Here is an 18740-nt window from a genome sequence, read left to right as displayed (position 1 = left end):
GTTTTTTCCCCCCAACAGTTTTTTTTAAATGGGATTGCATTCACTTTTAACATCACAATAACCTGATATTTTGACAGAAGTGTGTAGACTTCTTGTATCAATTGTAGGCAATAGTTACCCAATGAGCAAAGTAATTTTCATGAAATAATTTACTACGACTGTAAATCTGATGGACTTTATTGAAATTTGGATTAAAATGGTCTCTTATTTTTGTGGAGGTCTCAGTTGCCAGATTAAAATAGTGAGGTTAAAAAAAACTATAATTTCCTTTCTCCAGCAAGTGGGGCGTTTTCATTTAATTATATACAAATAGCTACAGATCTTCATAATTTAACTTAACTTTTAACTATTTTCATATATTTTTTATTTGAACTTGTGGATTGGCAGAAAATAGATGTCGAAGGAAACAAGGGAGGAAGCGGACAAGGGAGCGCCGATAAGGTAAAGTGAATATTGGAATGAGACATTGCTTTGTTCAACAGTAGGAGGGGAGGGCAGACAGACAGTTCCTTCGCCTGGTAGAAGTGCTAATACAATCTACCGAGACAGACTACTCTGTCTGGTTTTTGTGTGTCTGTATTGTAATATATCTTTAAAAGTATTGCCGGATCCTGAGGATTTCAATCGAAGGATGTCAAAGCGAGTGCGAAGCAGAGAGGTCTGCGCTGATTGCAGCGCTCCGGGTACGATGCCAAGCAAGCTAACGTTAACGTTAGCTACCTAGCTAACTAGCTAGCCTATACTACACAACTTATTGCTATGTCCGGTTAGCTAACCTAGATAACATTAACCAACGTTAACAACTCATTAGCAGTAAGCGATATACGTAATTGTTAGAGCTGTCCATGTTATGCTTGTAGAAACAAATTCAATTAAATTAAGTCGTATCTCTATGGTTACATTAACTCATCCAATTCAGAAACTATTTGCTTAAATCAAATGAGGGTTATACAGCTACGTCTATTTAGCATAATTAGATAAATTTGCTAGCTCGCAGGATTATGATTAAGATTACTTATTCTTATTACCTTACTGATAAATAACGTTGCATAATGTTTGTTTAATTTATGATTGCGGGAAGTTGAACACACAGAGAAGCATGTAACCTGTGAGCAAATATTTTCGTCTGGCTGGAGTAGATAAACGATTGAATTTTATGATGTGTTTACATATATGCAAAGCTGACAGTATAACTAACATTGCATTTGCGTTTCAGAGCCACGCTGGGCCTCTGTTAACAGGGGTGTGTTGATCTGCGATGAGTGCTGCAGCATCCATCGAGGTCTTGGGCGACACAGCTCTCAAGTCCGACATCTGACTCATTCTCCATGGCCACCGTCTCAGCTCCAGGTGGGGTAAACACAACCTCCACAAACCATTTATCCACATGCAAATGATTGGAATCCGTTAAAAAAATCTCATATTTTACTAGTATAACCCAGAGACTACACAGACATCAAGGTACAATGTGTAAATGTATTTTAACTATTTGAGCTTTACATGTGGTTTCTTGTTCTAGATGGTCCAAACATTGTATGGTAATGGAGCAAATTCCATTTGGGAACATAGTCTTCTGGATCCTTCCTCTTCAGTGAGTGGGAAACGCAAAGCCAACCCACAGGACAGAGTTCAGTAAGTTGTTATATATGTTTATATATTTATTTATTTATTTTTTAAGGATTTTTATATGTCACTGCTGATTTCAGTATGCTTGCTTGCACTTTGTATAAAACTCGGTTGACAACATTGATTTTTCTTGTTAAGGTCAGTGAACATGTCTATTTAAGGCTCTGTACCATAACCATGACTCATTTTGGTTCAGTCTCAGCAAGATCAGACATTTTACTCAGTCACTTGACATGTAAATCTAAAACTAAATCTGCAGTGCAGAGATTCAGAATCAATGTACAAATGCATTTTTAAACTGTTAACATAATGTTGAGAATTCTAAAAGGGGAAACTTGAAATTGTGTAAGTGCGGCACACTGACAGTTTATGGCGTACAATAAACATGATGACTGAGCTGAAATTCAACTGGCACTTTTCTGCATTAAAAGCTAGTGTGTGGCTTCTTCTATGGGTGGCTTTATTTGCTTAGGAACATCCAGCTTGTTTGGGGAGGTATGAATGCGCAAACAAACTCTGATGCGAATCATAGAATCAAACTCTGGTCCGCCTACTAACACAGCTCTTGGTTCACTTCAAATGAACCAAACACAGGAAGCAAACTACAACATAAAGACATTGTGGGTTCATTAGAGGGCATAATGGGTAAACATAACCAATACATTTGCTGCAGCTCAGTGTTTTGCTCAGATGTGGTAGAGTTTTCTTCGTCATTGTTTATCACGACAAATATGAAAAACAATGTTAGACGTTTCCACTTGGAAAGTTATCAAGTAATCACACAGAGAAAAAAAGATGCATCTATAATTGTTTTATAATTACATCATGACTATCACTGATTCCCTGAACATCCATAATATAATATAATATAATATAATATAATATAATATAATATAATATAATATAAGCTATAGCAGAGCTGATACATTGAGATTTAACACAACAGGAACTGCAGGAACGTCCCAGAGAATTGACAACCTTTTAAGCAACTTAAGAACTAAGCATTCATTTCAATTGGAGGAACCAAGACTAAAATTAGTTCCTGGAGGAAGTTTTTTTTAAATTTGCTGGGATGAGTGTTGCTTATGGCACAAATGTAAACATTACAACTGCTTCAATAACAAAACAAGGAAGGAATCTAACATCGGACAATTAAAGGTTTTTTTAAATAGCCTTCTTGCTAGTTGTGTGAAATAAACCACAAATAACGCTTGTATTGAGACAGTGAAGGATTTACACGGTTTTATGGGTCGATTTAAAAACTGCAAATGTCCATTTGGGTTGTTGACAAAAGTGTCAAACATTCAGCTTTGTGGTATTATGATATGGTGTATTGTGTAGTGGACAAATTACACTCCCACAAAAGTTTCACAAATTCAGTGAAGGTTGTTTAGACAATACTATTTATTTGAATCACAAATATCAAATTTTATGGCAGAATAAGCACCTGAAAATAGAAATAGTGTTGTAGTTATTTTTGTCCTTGGTTTTAAATGTGACACCTTTGTTGTTTTCAGTCCCAGCAAGACAGAATTCATCAAGGCAAAGTATCAGATGTTGGCGTATGTCCATCGGATGCCCTGTCGGGAGGATGATAGTGTAACCGCGAAAGACCTCAGCAAGGTGGGAAGTTGTGGTGTTTGTTTTTATGTAAATTGAGCATTTAAATTATTAGTTGTAGAAATAACATCTCATTACAATTTCCCTCTGGGCTTAATAAAGTATTTTACATTTTAATTTAATTCATTAAAATACATTTTTGGAAAAAAGCAGCTGTGGATAATAAACAGAAAGTAATGGTGTCATGAGACAAAAAGTTTGGTTTTGACAGAACACTGCAGTTTCTTTTCTTTTTTAAAACCTTCATATCTATCAATTTCCTGTAAATGTCATGAATGTTTTTCCCCTGTTTATAGATTGATGGCTAACATTATTCCTGTGACACTGCAGTCATATTGGTCATGCTTGCGCTCTCTTTGTTGCCTCTCTTTGAGGCCTGCAGTGATTTAACATCTTGGATTCTCTAAATTCTGTGTTCATTATATGAAACTATTGGACATTTAAAAGCATGCAAACTCAGTTCATATACATAATGTCACAGTTCTGGGTAAGTGTATATCATAAAGCCAACTCTGGAAGTGTGGACCTCACATTTGAATTCAAATCCCAAAAAACTAAAATACCTTTTTGATTTTCTTTTAGCAACTTCATTCCAGTGTTCGGACAGGGAACCTGGAGACCTGCCTCAGACTCCTGTCTTTAGGAGCACAGGCCAACTTCTTCCATCCTGTGAGTCTTTTTGGAGCAAAACATAATTTTAACCTTGTTTTAAGTTCTTGTAATGTTAAAACTGAAACATCTTGTTATTTGGATACCAGGAGAAAGGAAACACACCACTGCACATAGCAGCAAAAGCAGGTCAAGTGCTGCAAGCAGAGCTGTTGGCAGTTTATGGAGCTGATCCTGGAGCTCTGGACTCCAGTGGAAAGACTCCTATTGATTATGCAAGGTAAACTGTGGCAAACTTTTTAACTTTAACACTTGACAATGTCTTTTTTTTCTCTCCCTGATTATATGTCTGTCAGATATTTATCATATTCATTTATGTTAATGTGAACAAATTCCAATTTAAAGTAATAGAAATATCCTGTTTTGAGGCACTGAAGTATATTTTTTGTTACATTTAGCCAAATTCACAGGCATCTTCTGTCCCCATGTCTGAGCTTTGTGGATTATGTAATGCATTAAAATTCATAACAAACTTGCAGCACTTATAAAAACGGTATGAACAGTAGTGCAGCTGCAAGCATCACCTCAGCAGGAACAGGAACAGGAAATGATACATGTCCTTTAAAGATTGACACATGCATGTATTCTATTTATATACAGATATGTTAATGGAGCAGAGCTGCCCTTTCTACAGAAAGTTACTAATAGCATGTAGAGAAAATGTTGGATATGGCTTGGTTAGAAACTAGGAAAAGGGATAATTTCCAAGACGACTCAAATACTTAACATTCTTTGCTGTACAATGAACACTAGAGACAGACCCAAGCGTCATCACATCCTCAGCTTGACTAGTTTAGAAAAAGCTGGACTGGAGACCAGGTCAATTTTAGGGCTTAGTAATTACTGTTTACAAATTGTGGGTAAAACCAGTGGTAAATAGTCACTGTGCTCTCTGCATTAGCTATAAAACACTGGTACAACTTCGACTTCCTTTTAAGACTTCTGGGAAATGGAAATAAAGCTGTCAAACCAACTCGGCTCAATGAGGCTTATTTTTATATTTAGCATTTTAAACTAAAAAGCTAATTTGAATGCCTGAGGTATTTTAAGCAATATTGCAAAAACAAATCTGTGAAAGTTTGTTTTATGTGTAATCTCTGCAGACAAGCTGGTCACCAGGAGCTGGCAGAAAGGCTAGTGGAGATTCAGTATGAACTCACTGACAGGTTAACATTTTACCTTTGCGGTAGAAGACCTGGTAAGTGCTGTAGATGCATTAAGAAAAGCTGGTGTGTGGTTTACATCCTCCATGGAAATCGTTTTGTTATTTTCATGTTATAGATCACAGAAATGGGCAGCACTTCATCATTCCTCAGATGGCAGATAGGTAATTACTTTTCTCATGTTTTTGTGTCATAATTACAAAAGTTGCAGAAGAATAGAAAAGATTGCTAAAAGAAACGACTTCTTCCAAGTCAGTGAGATATTAGTGTTATTGCAAAACTAAGCAGACATCCACTGTGTTGTTACATTTCTGTTTTTTTCTTGTGCCACCTTGGATGGATAAGAAATAAGTAAGTATCTTTGTCACTTTTGCCACTTACTTGCTGGCGTGGACTTTTTTAAGCAGGGAAAAAAAATCTTTTTTTTTTTTTTTTTTTTTTCCCCCCAACCATAGCAGTCTGGATTTGTCAGAGTTTGCAAAGGCTGCAAAGAAGAAACTGCAGTCGGTGAGCCCTTTATAATTTTTTTTCTATGACTTTAAGTATGTATTCTGTCATTCACTTGCTATCCATCTGTTCTCAAATTTGAAAATTAATTCAGCTTTATGTTTTGTAGTTAAGTAACCATCAGTTTGAAGAACTTGCTATGGATGTTTATGATGAAGTGGACAGAAGGGAAACAGACGCAGGTCTGTATCTAACAATAATAATGTCATAAAGCTGCATATAAACATTTCTAGGCTTTGCATTTTTATTTCTGTTTAATGTTACATCATATTTCTCCCTTTAACAGTCTGGTTGGCCACTCAGAACCACAGCACACTTGTGACAGATACCACAGTTGTGCCGTTTCTGCCTGTTAATCCTGAGTACTCCTCTACCAGAAACCAGGTGATTGTTGTGTATCTCTCCATCAAAACTTCCTTTGTTTTAAAAACAGTTGATTTTTGACAATTAATCAGTTGGGTTTTGATACGTTTGCTCTTCAGGGTCGGCAAAAACTGGCAAGGTTTAGTGCCCACGAATTTGCCACCCTGGTTATCGATATTTTAACCGATGCAAAGCGACGGCAGTGGGGTAATTCCTGCGAGAGTCCAAAAGGTATAAAATGTTTTATTTGAACACATCTTGAATTTCTTTACTCATGTGTTTTAGTTTTGTGTTACATCATTTCTCTTTTGCTTGTACTGGAATCAAAGTTGTCCTCTTTATCGCATAAACAAGCTAACCTAGAGTGGTTGTTGCAAATGAGGCACAGAAAGTACGTTTTATTTAACTAAAAATGGAGAATTTCGACTTCATTAAAAGGACATTAGGTTTTAGATTTTAGAAAACCCTAGTCCAGTCTTTTTTTTTTTTTTGTCTTTTCATAATTACTTGCGAAGAAGATTGTTAGTGGTAAATATAAAGAAATGTTCCCAAACTTTGGATGCATTAAATAAGAACAATAAGATGTCAGTATTTTTATGTAAACATTGATTTGTAGCAACACTCCTGTTTGACCTTTAATCCTTCTATCTTGTGGTCTGCCATCAGAGAATGTAGAGCTGATCCTTCAAGGAATAGACAGTCGCCATAACAGTGAGAGCCAGGACAACGACCAGCCAGATTACGACAGTGTGGCATCAGATGAAGATCCAGCACAAGAGGCCATATGTGGGGACAGCTGCAATGATGGAAGGACCAAGGTTGATCTTTTAAGGAACTTATTTTAGTCAGCATCGCTCTTCATTTTTACATTTTTTTTTTTAGAATTGATCAAATTAACCTTATTCTGTTCGGTTTATTTTTCTGTTTTTCTTTTTTTTTCTGCAGAGCTCAGAGTCTTCTGACCTGTCGGATGGACCAATCACAGTACAGGAGTTTATGGAGGTGAAGAGTGCCCTAACTGCATCAGAAGCCAAAATACAGCAGCTTCTCAAAGTCAACTGTCATCTGAGTGAAGAGCTGCGCTTGATGCAGAGCAAGGTCAGTTAACTTACAGGTAGCTGATGGGCATATTGGGAATTTTACTACTGAATTTCTTGGTTTGAAATAATGAGCCTCATACATGCTGTCAGATATGTCACTTTGATGAGAGGATTGTAAATGGATATTTAAGATAATTGTAATTAGAGATCAATGTGTGCTAGATGTGTTGCATTTATATCTTCTGATGTTGCATTAGTTTTATTACTGAAACAACTGCCTAATAATTTGTTTTTGAAATCCCAATTTCATCTAGCTATGTTCTAGCTAGCTAAAATGTATTTAATAGCTTGCTGAGCTCTAAAAGACTGGCTTAAAACTGTATTATAGATATATTATTCACATAGTTTATTAACAGTATTATTTCCTCTGCTGTGTTGACAAAAACCAAACCATGAAGGCAATGGAAACTAATGCTGATCAAGTCCCTTATCTTATTTACTTAAGACTAAAAAAAACTGCTTCTGTTTCAGTTTGAATTCACTGATAAGTTGCTATGATAACCACTGCAATAGCTGCCTTGAAAAGCAGAGAAACCCTGGACCAAGCCAAATTAACACAATGAATTCACATATCCAAACCCATATTCAAATACGTCAGAAGGACCAGTTCACCAGTGGTTACCCCAGAGGACATAATGATTCATTATCACAAGTCTACACAGTTATCATTTATAAACAACTTAAATGTAGCTGTGATTGCTTCTTGAATGTGTGGTGCATCGTTGGAGTTATGAATGCAAGCATTCATCAGGACAGAAATGCCACTGAATTAGATCCCTGCCACCATCAGAGGGCATGTGACAATTCTGTCTACAACTATTACTGGCATATCTCCCAATTAGTCATGTCTTAGTGCTTTCCAGCTATTACCACTGGAATCACAACAGTTTTACTGTTTTTATTTAGCATTTCTTTCTAACAACAAAATACGGGTTATTTAAAAAAATACAAAGACCTTGTTGTATTTTTTTAACTATTTTTACGACTTTCACTACTGCTATTATTCAGCTAGTCATACTTTCCTAGTAGAAAATATTTCTGCATTACAATTCTTTCTTTCTTTCGTGGCGACACAAGATAATTTATTTGCTATTTCATTCTGTTTTCTTTCAGACACAACTTTAATTATCTTTATCCACTTCATTGGATTGCTTGTTGCTTGCATACCCTCTGGTACCTTTTACCAGGCACACACACTTGATGATGTAACAATATATAAATAAATAAAGAAGAAGGCTTAATATACAGCATCTCCACATTTCAGTTTCTTTCTCTTTACTTGTGGCTGATTATTAACACTGTACTGTCTCCTCCTGCTGGTTTATTGATTCTATAACTGCTACCTTCATCTTTCAGCATTCCATGCTTTAACCACTATCATGGCAAAACCCTTTGACTGTTTTAATATAAACTAACAGGTTTCTTTTGAAGTTCATTTACACTGTGACAGCCAAAATAATAAACAACAGGACCAAAAGGTCATTTAAGAGACATTTCTCACTGCCCTTTTGTTCTTGAAGTTTCTATATGCATCAAGTATAAATAAGGGCAACAACCTTAGTGGAAAATTCTCTGGGGGTCGTACTTCAAGAGTTTCTATCAACATGTAGTGTCAGCATTTCTTTTGTCAGGGAACAATTCTTTTTGTTGTAAGAAAAATCATGAAGGCATACCAAAAAAAGAACAAAGATGAAGGTGAACTCAGCCTAACAGAACTGCCTTTCACCTGGTGGGTTATCTGTATTTTGCTCTATTATGTCGAGCAGAGCTTTTGTGAAGAGGCCAGCCCCCAGCTTGGGTTGAGTTGAAAGTTGTTTTGTTGTCCACAGCTGAGCTCCCTGCAGACTGAAAACACAACACTGCGATGGCAAACCCCCAGCGGACAGCAGCACCCCCAGGGGCCCTTTGGTCGACATCCAACACGTGGAGGTCGCGCTATGTCCATGTATGAGACAGGCTCTACTCCAAGGCAGTTCTCCCACAGAGTGGAAACAGTTCGCCATGACGACGGAGTCGTTTTACAACCCTTCCCTACCAATGTAAGCACAGAAACAGCCACGATTGTTCAAAACAATGGTGCCTGGCTTGGGGCTGGTGATTTTTAACATTTTTTTATTCATTTATTCATTCAATCATTTACTGCACCTCAGTAGAGTATGCTCAACTTGATTTGACCCCTTTCTAGATTGGTAGGGGTCCTTTGGGGACAGCTGCCTCCTCCCTCCCTACCTTCCCCTCTCCCCTGTCCTGGTCGTTGGATGAGAGATCTCGAAGGGTTAAGTACTGAATGTCCCCTCGGCTCAGATGAAGCGTCAGGGGATGGTGAAAACTGTCCTCCTGCTTGACCCCCCCAGTCTTTTCTCTCCTGACCTGCGTTTTTGAACTGCTTTTTCTCATTATCACCTGTCTGCATGCATGCACTGCAGTGCCTCTGCTACAGTTCAGTCATCTGAACAACCCCAGCTTGTTTCAAATAAATATCCGAAGTGATGATCAAATGTTGCACAAGAGCTGTTTGAGGCTGCAACAGTGTCCAATACCCATGAAAGGTAGAATGGCTCATCACAATGTGCTTATTAGTGATGCACACTGATAAGAGAACCCTCAGCTGCCATCAGGTTTTGTGTTTTGTTTCTTTTGCATCTACTAATCGCATCCATTGCACTACAAATATCTTTCACCACAGTGGCCTGATTATGTACTACTTCTTCCTCTGCAATTTACTGTAAAATGAAATGTTTTATTCAGAACGGCATGATTCCAGTGCGCCTACATTGACTCTGATATGTTTGTATTGATCATATACACAGTGTTTGATAGAAACTAACCCACCGATTCCTCTGTAGGGCTGCAGTCTGGGAGGGCAGAGTACAATGCTGGAGAATGACTATGACACTACACCCAACCACTCTGAACTGGAGGAAACTGGGTAAGCAATAATGTTTTTGTCAGTTTAGTACCTGGTTGTGCAAAAATGGTGCTGACAGGAACATTTGTTGTTAACTTTAAAACTGACATTGAATCAGATGTTCTGAGCAGACTGGAGGTTTTCTTTCAATCTAAAGGCATGTATCAGGTAACATAAGACATGTTAGGATGGAGTGTTTGAATGGCACACTCTGCCTCCCCAAAGATGATTAACAGTTGCTTCTCATAGTATTTCTTTGAACACTTGGTTCACCTCCCAGTGCTTTGAATTCAACTTCATTAGACAACAAAATATTTATTAAGATTTCATTTATTCTGAAACAGAAACTGAAAGCTAAATGTTAAAGAAAAATATTGGCTTCACTGAAGACAGCAGTGACAATGTTTTAGCATTTTATTTGCTACCCTTTAGTTTGCTGAACTACATGGCTGAATCTGGGCCTTTTATCAACCAGTAATAGCTGGGTTGAAGTGTTTTCCCATAATTTTACCCAGCAATGCTTTAATTCAGCCAAATCCATGATCTGGTTTTAGGTTAGGGCTCTGACGTTTTGGATTAATTCTTCAACAACTACATTAATGTAAGGAAAACATTGTTGTCGCTGCATTTGTAGAAGCCCTCTCACAACCTCTAAAGCAGCAGAACCCGCAGAGGAAGGTGAAGAAGACGCCACCCTGCCGTGCACTGAGGATGTCATTTGTAAGACAGAGCAAATCACTAAGAACATACAGGAGCTTCTGAGAGCTGCCCAGGAGACCAAACATGAAAGGTACAGTCTCTCTCTCTCTCATATATATATATATATATATATATATATATATATATATATATATATATATATATATATATATATATATATACAGTCATGGACAAAATTGTTGGTACCCTTCGGTTAATGAAAGAAAATATCACAATGGTCACAGAAATAACTTGAATCTGACAAAAGTAATAATAAATAAAAATTCTATGAAATTTAAACAATGAAAGTCTGACATTGCTTTTCAACCATGTTTCAACAGAATTATTTAAAAAAAATAAACTCATGAAACAGGCCTGGACAAAAATGATGGTACCCCTACAAAAGACTGAAAATAATGTGACCAAAGGGACATGTTAATCCAAGGTGTGTCCACTAATTAGCATTACAGGTGTCTACGATCTTGTAACCAGTCAATGGGCCTATATATAAGCTACAGGTAGTCACTGTGCTGTTTGGTGACATGGTGTGTACCACACTCAATATGGACCAGAGGAAGCAAAGGAAAGAGTTGTCTCAGGAGATTAGAAAGAAAATTATAGACAAGCATGTTAAAGGTAAAGGCTATAAGACCATCTCCAAGCAGCTTGATGTTCCTGTGACTACAGTTGCACATATTATTCAGAAATTTAAGATCCATGGGACTGTAGCCAACCTCCCTGGACGTGGCCGCAGGAGGAAAACTGATGACAAATCAAACAGACGGATAATACGAACGGTAACAAAAGAGCCCAGAAAAACTTTTAAAGAGAATAAAGGTCAACTTCAAGCTCAAGGAACATAAGTGTCAGATCGCACCATCCGTCGTCGTTTGAGCCAAAGTGGACTTAATGGGAGACGACCAAGGAGGACACCATTGTTGAAAACAAATCATAAAAAAGCCAAACTACATGTTGACAAGCCACAAAGCTTCTGGGAGAATGTCCTATGGACAGATGAGACAAAAATGGGACTTTTTGCCAAGGCTCATCAGCTCTATGTTTACAGATGGAAAAATGAAGCATATGAAGAAAAGAACACCGTCCCTACTTTGAAACATGGAGGAGGCTCTGTTATGTTCTGGGGCTGCTTTGCTGCATCTGGCACAGGGTGTCTTGAATCTGTGCCGGCACAATGAAATCTCAAGACTATCAAGAGATTCTAGAGAGAAATGTGCTGGCCAGTGTCAGAAAGCTTGGTCTCAGTCGCAGGTTATGGGTCTTGCAACAGGACAATGACCCAAAACACAGCTAAAATCACCCAAGAATGGCTAAGAACGAAACATTGGACTATTCTAAAGTGGCCTTCTATGAGCCCTGACCTAAATCGTATTGAGCATCTTTGGGAGGAGCTGAAACATGCCGTCTGGAAAAGGCTTCCTTCAAACCTGAGACAACTGGAGCAGTTTGCTTATGAGGAGTGGACCAAAATACCTGCTGAGAGGTGCAGAAGTCTCACTGACAGTTACAGGAATTGTTTGATTGCAGTGATTGCCTCAAAAGGTTGTGCAACAAAATATTAAGTTAAGGGTACCATCATTTTTGTCCAGGCCTGTTTCATGAGTTTATTTTTTTAAATAATTCTGTTGAAACATGGTTGAAAAGCAGTGCCTGATTTTCATTGGTTAAATTTCATAGAATTTTTTATTTATTATTACTTTTGTCAAATTCAAGTTATTTCTGTGATATTTTCTTTCATTAACCGAAGGGTACCAACAATTTTGTCCATGACTGTATATATATATATATAATATATACTACCGTTCAAAAGTTTGGAGTCTCTTTGCCATGGGATTCAATAGGGAAGTGACCTTCAAACTTTTGAACGGTAGTGTATATATATATATATATATATATATATATATATATATATATATATATATATCTCTCTCTCTCTCTCTCGCTCTGTCACTGGATTTTAATGTTTGTCCTGTAGTCCTGGTAGTCAACTAGCTGGTAAACACCTAATTTGCAAGGTGGTTGGAGTCAGTCATATCACTTCAAACCATCTGCACTTAAGTCCCAAAGACCAGAGTTTGTCCTTGTGTCCTGGAAACCATGTGTCATCTGGGGATAGATGTGGAGTGTGTTAATGAAGCTGACAGGAAACAAACACCACATCTACCTTGTCCATCATCTAACCATGTTAATAAACACAAACATTCATGTTGTCAAATTATTGCCCTGGTGAGTCTCTTAAGTCACTGTCAAACTGTCAGGTTGACAGTATTGACGTTAATTAATTTTTATCTATGTTGTGTACATCACCATTCTGCATGTTTTGTGGCACAGTCAAGGAAATGTGATGACTAAACTTTTTGACTAAGCAAATGTAAATATTCCCTTCAATGATACTGATCAAGGTATGCTGGGCTGAAAAGTTCATCTTGAAGTAGCTTGTATAAGACATCTTGTCTATAATTAGAAAAACAAGACTGAAGTATTTAACAGTAAATCATTTGAATAAAATAGTCAGTTTTTTGGTCTCACAGGAACTATTATACAATGGAATTCTTTTTCAGCTTTATTAGAAATAAACCATTAAATAGATTTAAGTTTAACTGTTTCCATACACAGTAAAGGGAGTAGTTGACCCCCTCATTAAACCTTTTGTTTTCATTTTCCACAGCTTTCTGCCTTGCTCTGAAAAGATCTGCATGGCTGTGACAGAGATGGCCGCCCTGTTTCCCAAGGTAAGTACCTAAGTATCTGTCTTTTATATTATAAACAGATTTGTTGTTTCTGAAAACCACCAAAAATAATAAAAAAAATTCTTCCAAATGAGTAAGTTTAGCATCTAAAGGATTACTTTATTTACTCACACAGACACACATCCATTGCCTTTGTACCTACAGACTGCCATGAATGTTTACGTATAGATGCTGTCCTGTGCCTATCTCGTCAAACCTTCATTGTCTCTCCTCTCCCCTCCCGACAGAGGCCGTCCTCTGAGACGGTACGAAGTTCTCTCTATCTGCTGACCTCCAGTGCCAGCCGGCTCCATGGAGAGTGTCAAAAGGCTGCAGGGCACAATCCTTGCCCACCAGACATCCAGCTGGTCACTCAGCAGGTCATTCAGTGCGCCTATGACATTGCCAAAGCTGCCAAGCAACTGGTTACTGTGACAACCAAAGAAAACAACAACTAACTAAAACCAAAGACATTTCTTATGCATCCAGTGTACAATTTCTCCATTATACTGCAACCTTTTGCATTTTAATGAGTGTTTGATAGGTTTGTTTCCTGACCGTAATTAGTTGAAGTATTCACATACATTCCTTGGCAGTGGGAAAATCTTTAAAAAAGAAAATGCCATGAAAAAATATGGATCAATCAAAAGTTTTTCTTCTGCGTTTTGGTCTCATAAGCCATGCAGATATGAACAGAAATGTACTGAAAAATGTAAGGAGAAATTCTGTTACTATTTTTACCTCATAAATTTAAAACCACTTAATTTCCAAAAGTGTGTGTCTATATATATAAAAAAAAAACAGCTTAAGACAGCAAATTTCACAGAGCTTTTCATATTTTATTTTCTCATTATTAAATAGACACCAGATAAACTTTATGTACTCAAATGACTTTGGTTTATTTCCCATTTTAAATGTTTTCTAAAAGGCGATAGCAGTATTGTAATCTTGAATCATTGTGATGATGGTTAAAATCCATGACGGTTTAGTAAGCAAACTATGATGATACCAACAGCTTTAGTGTGTTGAGCATCATGTTAGGCCAACAAAGATGAACATTTCATTCCAGCCAGTGATTCAATCAGCTCTGTTCATCCACACGCCAAAGTTGTGGCTATAGTTAAAGGATCAGTAGTTTTTGGAGTTATGATGTTATAGCCATTATACAACCACTTAGTTACTGTATGTATGTGTGTGAGTGGGCAAAGCTGCCCACAAAGATGGCCTCAATGGCTTGTGTGAAATCCACTTTAACCTGGTTCTAATAGCGTTATGCAAATATGTAAAATGTGTGTATTCATGCAATTTATCAGATTAATCCAAATGCTATTCTATTTATAAACTGTATGTCATACCTCTAAAAAAATATCAGTGTTTATTTTCATAAGCTTTTGTTTTAACACAATGCTTCTCGCAGGCTAATGTTGGTCCTCAGGTTTGGGACGTCCTAACTGGTAGTTTATGGGCAACTTGTGATCTCTGTGTATTTGTTGTGGTGCTGTCACGCCAGTGTAATTTTTTTTACATGCTCCCTGTAGTCAAATACGTACTGCTGTGGTTTACAGCCAACGATACAGTAACTGTGCCCTAAGTGTCCCTGTGGTGGATCAGTGTTGTGAGCCAGATGAGTTTGAACCAGAGGTGGAAAGAGAATTTGCTGCACAGCTGCAGTTACATTGATAATACTCAGGTTGAAATAATACTGGTAAACAATGAAAAAATATATTGAAAGAAAATTATTATCCTTTTAAAATACTTGATTATATACATTAGTTAAAATGTAATCAGGCATTACATACAAATTGCATGACAATTAAACTGTGAATTTAGAATACTTGAAAACCAGTCACTGAAAATATAACACCTCACCATTAGTGCTTGATTTTTTTTCTTTTTTTGTCACAAGTCACGGGAAAGGCTTCCTGTAGGAGGACATTTAAAAATACGTTTGCAACCACTAAGGGAAAAACTAGTTTTGCTGTACAGTTTAACATATTTTGCGTATATGTGTCAAATCACTCTCATTACACATTTATTACACTTTAAAGAAGTCTGTAACTGCTTGGCCCTTTTATGTAACATGATTATGTAATCCCGAACAAATGCACTCAGTTTTCTCCCAATCATGCAGCTTGTAGTTGGTGAGTTTCAATCAAAGTGCGCTTATTCCCTTTCTTCCACCCTGGTGTCAAACCTGACATTTAATTTCTTGTAACTGTATAGCTCACCACTGCCTCTGTGGCTGAAAACAATCCCTGCCTTAGGTTAAAGGAAAATAAACTATAACTAATACCTCAACGTGCTTGTCGTGTTATTTATGCCTTGTTGTGCGTTATTAGCACGACGGTGTATTGTTTCCCACCTGTTAGGAGATGAAGGAAAGTGATAGGGGGGTGGTGGCGCTTCCCCACCCATCTGACTACACCACAGTTCCGGGTTTTAGCCGAGAGCTGCTGCTCGCGACTGCTGGTCTGGCAGGCGCTTACAAACCAGCACCATGTCTCTTTTAATAGATAATGAATTTAAAGAACTTCCTCCTGACAAGTCAATTGACACGAAGACGTTCCTGGAAAACGTTTCTCATCTTCCTCCATTTTTTGGTGAGTACTCGCTCCACCTGAACTCTACAAAACACGCATCAGGTGACTTCACGAGACGGGGCCGCTCCGCTGCCATGGCTCGTACTTGGCAGACCTGTTCTGCTTCCTGTCTTTATTCTATGACTTGTCTGAGCCCGGTGACCGTGTCTTTCAGAAGGGGGGGCGGTTTATTTCACACACCAGAAATGGTGCTAATGGGTCACGGAGATTATTCTGAGTCATCTGCGCCCGGTTTTGCTTATAGAGAAACTCTTTGTTTACACATTGAACGGGACACACAGTGACCCCATTGTGACTTTCCTTAAACTATGCATTGACTGCATGTCCCTCCCGCCACACATACACACATTTTTATTTATTTATTTTTTTTAATGGCCGGCTTATTCTCCCTTTTGAGCTGGCTCGTGTGCCTTGAAGTCATTCATTTTTTATTGCTGTGCTCTCAGATGTCTGTTTCTCTTGTAGACTGCTTGGGATCAAAAATATTTTCTGTCATCAAATCGGACATTAATGGCAATATAACGGTGAGATACAGTTCTGTTTCTGTGTTTCTATGTATTTTCTGGAGTATTGGTGTATTTTCATATTACAGTTATGGATTTAAATACAAGTCGGGGGGTTAGTGGTGCAATTCCTTCATGCAAACTCAAAACAAATGTGCTTTTTACTTCTTCAGAAAATAAAAGCAGTTTATGTAAAGGATCCTGCAAAGTATGTCACCTTGCAGGACATCTTGGAGGCAGAGCGAGAAGCCTATGGAGCAGACTGGCCTAAAGTTGGAGCAACATTAGCTCTGATGTGGCTAAAGAGGTGAGCACCCTGAACAGTTTGAGCTGAAACTGTTAATGGCAATGCTGTAAGTTGAATTTTTGTTACTGAAATAAAGCAAGCAGTACTTTTCTAAATCCCAGGCTTTTTCTGCAGGGGTCTCCGTTTCATACAGGTACTACTGCAAAGTTTGGCTGATGGAGAAAGAGATGAGAACAACCCCAACCACATTCGGGTCAATGTCACCAAAGCCTATGAACACGCGCTGAAGAAATATCATGGCTGGATTGTCCAAAAGGTTTTCAATGTAAGAAAAATCTACACACAAAAGAGATGTTTCTAACCCAAACGAAGCTGTATTATGGTATATTTACCTTACAAAGAACAAAGACAAATTCTCCAACAGGTTTAAGTACATTTGATTTAACTTAATGTATACCTCAGGCTATTGTCTTGCTTGAAGACCCAGCAGTGACCTATAGCCAGACTGACCAAAGATTTCTGAACTTTATTCTTTAAAATGTCAGCATCATCTTCTCCCTTCATGACCTCAAACAAGGTTTCTTTGCACTTGAATCAGTAAAACTCTCCCACCATGTTTAAGTAATTCCTTTATTCTTTTTTCACCAAGCAAACACCATATCTGTGTATCAGAATAGCCCCAAGTTTTATCCCATCAGACCAAAAGACAGACTTGCAAGACTCGCCGCAATATAGGGGTTTGGTGATGAGTAAGAGTCCAGTAGAAACCAGCTCAAAATTATTTATCTTTGCATTCCCAGAGTCTTGGATAACCTTGCAGTGATCAGACTGGATGCATCTACTTGTACTATAATGATGTATCATACGTCTTATCTAGACACTGTGATATGAAAGTAGAGTTGAATGTCTTGAGATGGGACTGAAGGCCAACATATTTACATGTTTTTTTTTTCACACCCTCTTTAGAAGAATATGTCTTATGACAATATATAGAATTTTAGGAAAATGTCCATATCTTTCTTTTGAGCTAATGTTTTTAACCTTTTAGATCATCCACTTATTCCTGCTTCTGAATAAGTTTTTCCATTTCATTGTTGACCTCCAGGCAGCGTTACTCGCAGCTCCCTACAGATCAAACTTCCTCAAGGCTCTTTCTAAAGGAGAGGAAGTGAGAGAGGAGGACTGTCTGGCAAATGTGCGTCATTTCCTGGTAAATTACACCGCCACTGTAGATGCCATCTACGAGATGTACACAAATCTGAATGCGGAACTGGATTACACAGTTTGATGTAACTGGGCATAGCTGGACCGGAGATGCAGGAATCATCCCTCTAGGGTGCGGCACAAGTCCTGTTTTTTAAAGGGTTTTGGATAAAACCTTTATTTCTTCCTTGGTTTGGTATTTATTGTTTTGATTAGACCTTCCTGAATATTTTGTTTGCATTTCTGGTTTTAAAATGATGCTAATGCCTTAACTTAAAAGAAAAATGGTTGCTGGAATTGCTTTGTTTTTGTATTTAATTCCAAGTTAATACAGGACTGTGAACAGTAAGAGAGCTGCTGTCCCTCTAAGCCAGGATTACGTAACTGCAGGGTGTTGCTTCTTTATTTATGACATGATTTTCATCATGAAAGAAATACAAGACTGTAAATCTTGTCAATAATGGGAGAGATACTTATTAACTTCTTATATTCCCAACTTCTATGGGTACTGAGTCCCTGGAGTCTTTTTTTGCATTATAACAACATTGTGCCTTAGTGTGGTTGAACTAAAAATATAATAATAATAAAAATAAAGCTCCATATTTATGTATTTGAAAAATCTATTCTATATTCTGTTTTTCCCTACAGACATTTTTACCTATTTGGGGTTTATGTTTAAAATGAACAATAAGTTGTGTGTGTTTGTAGTGTGTTGTGGCCCATTTGCCTAATTTAACCTGTTCATATGCACAATTTTAGAGCATTTATTCATTTCAGAAAAAAGA

The 18740-nt window shown here is 37.6% G+C and overlaps 2 protein-coding genes across 7 annotated transcripts; both read left to right on the top strand.

Moving 5' to 3' along the window:
* The first annotated feature begins 493 nt into the window (after positions 1-493).
* git2b (G protein-coupled receptor kinase interacting ArfGAP 2b) lies at positions 494-14188 on the top strand. Of its 6 annotated transcripts, none has more exons than XM_041969709.1 (21): positions 494-683; positions 1217-1350; positions 1520-1632; positions 3144-3249; positions 3829-3915; positions 4005-4135; positions 5019-5113; positions 5197-5242; positions 5424-5429; positions 5537-5585; positions 5695-5767; positions 5872-5969; positions 6068-6179; positions 6615-6766; positions 6894-7046; positions 8878-9087; positions 9234-9323; positions 9895-9977; positions 10591-10746; positions 13342-13405; positions 13651-14188. In XM_041969709.1, the coding sequence occupies exons 1-21, from the start codon at positions 632-634 to the stop codon at positions 13858-13860; spliced, it is 2220 nt and encodes a 739-aa protein (XP_041825643.1). In that variant the 5' UTR covers positions 494-631; the 3' UTR covers positions 13861-14188. The 6 variants fall into 6 exon arrangements, with proteins under 6 accessions (XP_041825643.1, XP_041825642.1, XP_041825645.1 ...); XM_041969708.1 differs by having other exon boundaries at positions 5534-5585; XM_041969711.1 differs by lacking the exon at positions 5424-5429.
* A 1633-nt stretch (positions 14189-15821) lies between these two features.
* LOC121629865 (glycolipid transfer protein-like) lies at positions 15822-18536 on the top strand. The gene is made up of 5 exons (XM_041969717.1): positions 15822-16002; positions 16468-16526; positions 16679-16812; positions 16927-17077; positions 17858-18536. The coding sequence occupies exons 1-5, from the start codon at positions 15900-15902 to the stop codon at positions 18038-18040; spliced, it is 630 nt and encodes a 209-aa protein (XP_041825651.1). The 5' UTR covers positions 15822-15899; the 3' UTR covers positions 18041-18536.
* Positions 18537-18740: the final 204 nt, after the last annotated feature.

The sequence above is a fragment of the Melanotaenia boesemani genome, chromosome 19, assembly GCF_017639745.1.
Source record: "Melanotaenia boesemani isolate fMelBoe1 chromosome 19, fMelBoe1.pri, whole genome shotgun sequence".
Lineage (NCBI taxonomy): Eukaryota > Metazoa > Chordata > Actinopteri > Atheriniformes > Melanotaeniidae > Melanotaenia > Melanotaenia boesemani.
The sequence above is the reverse complement of the archived record's forward strand: the minus strand, read 5'-3'. Positions and strand labels throughout refer to the sequence as shown.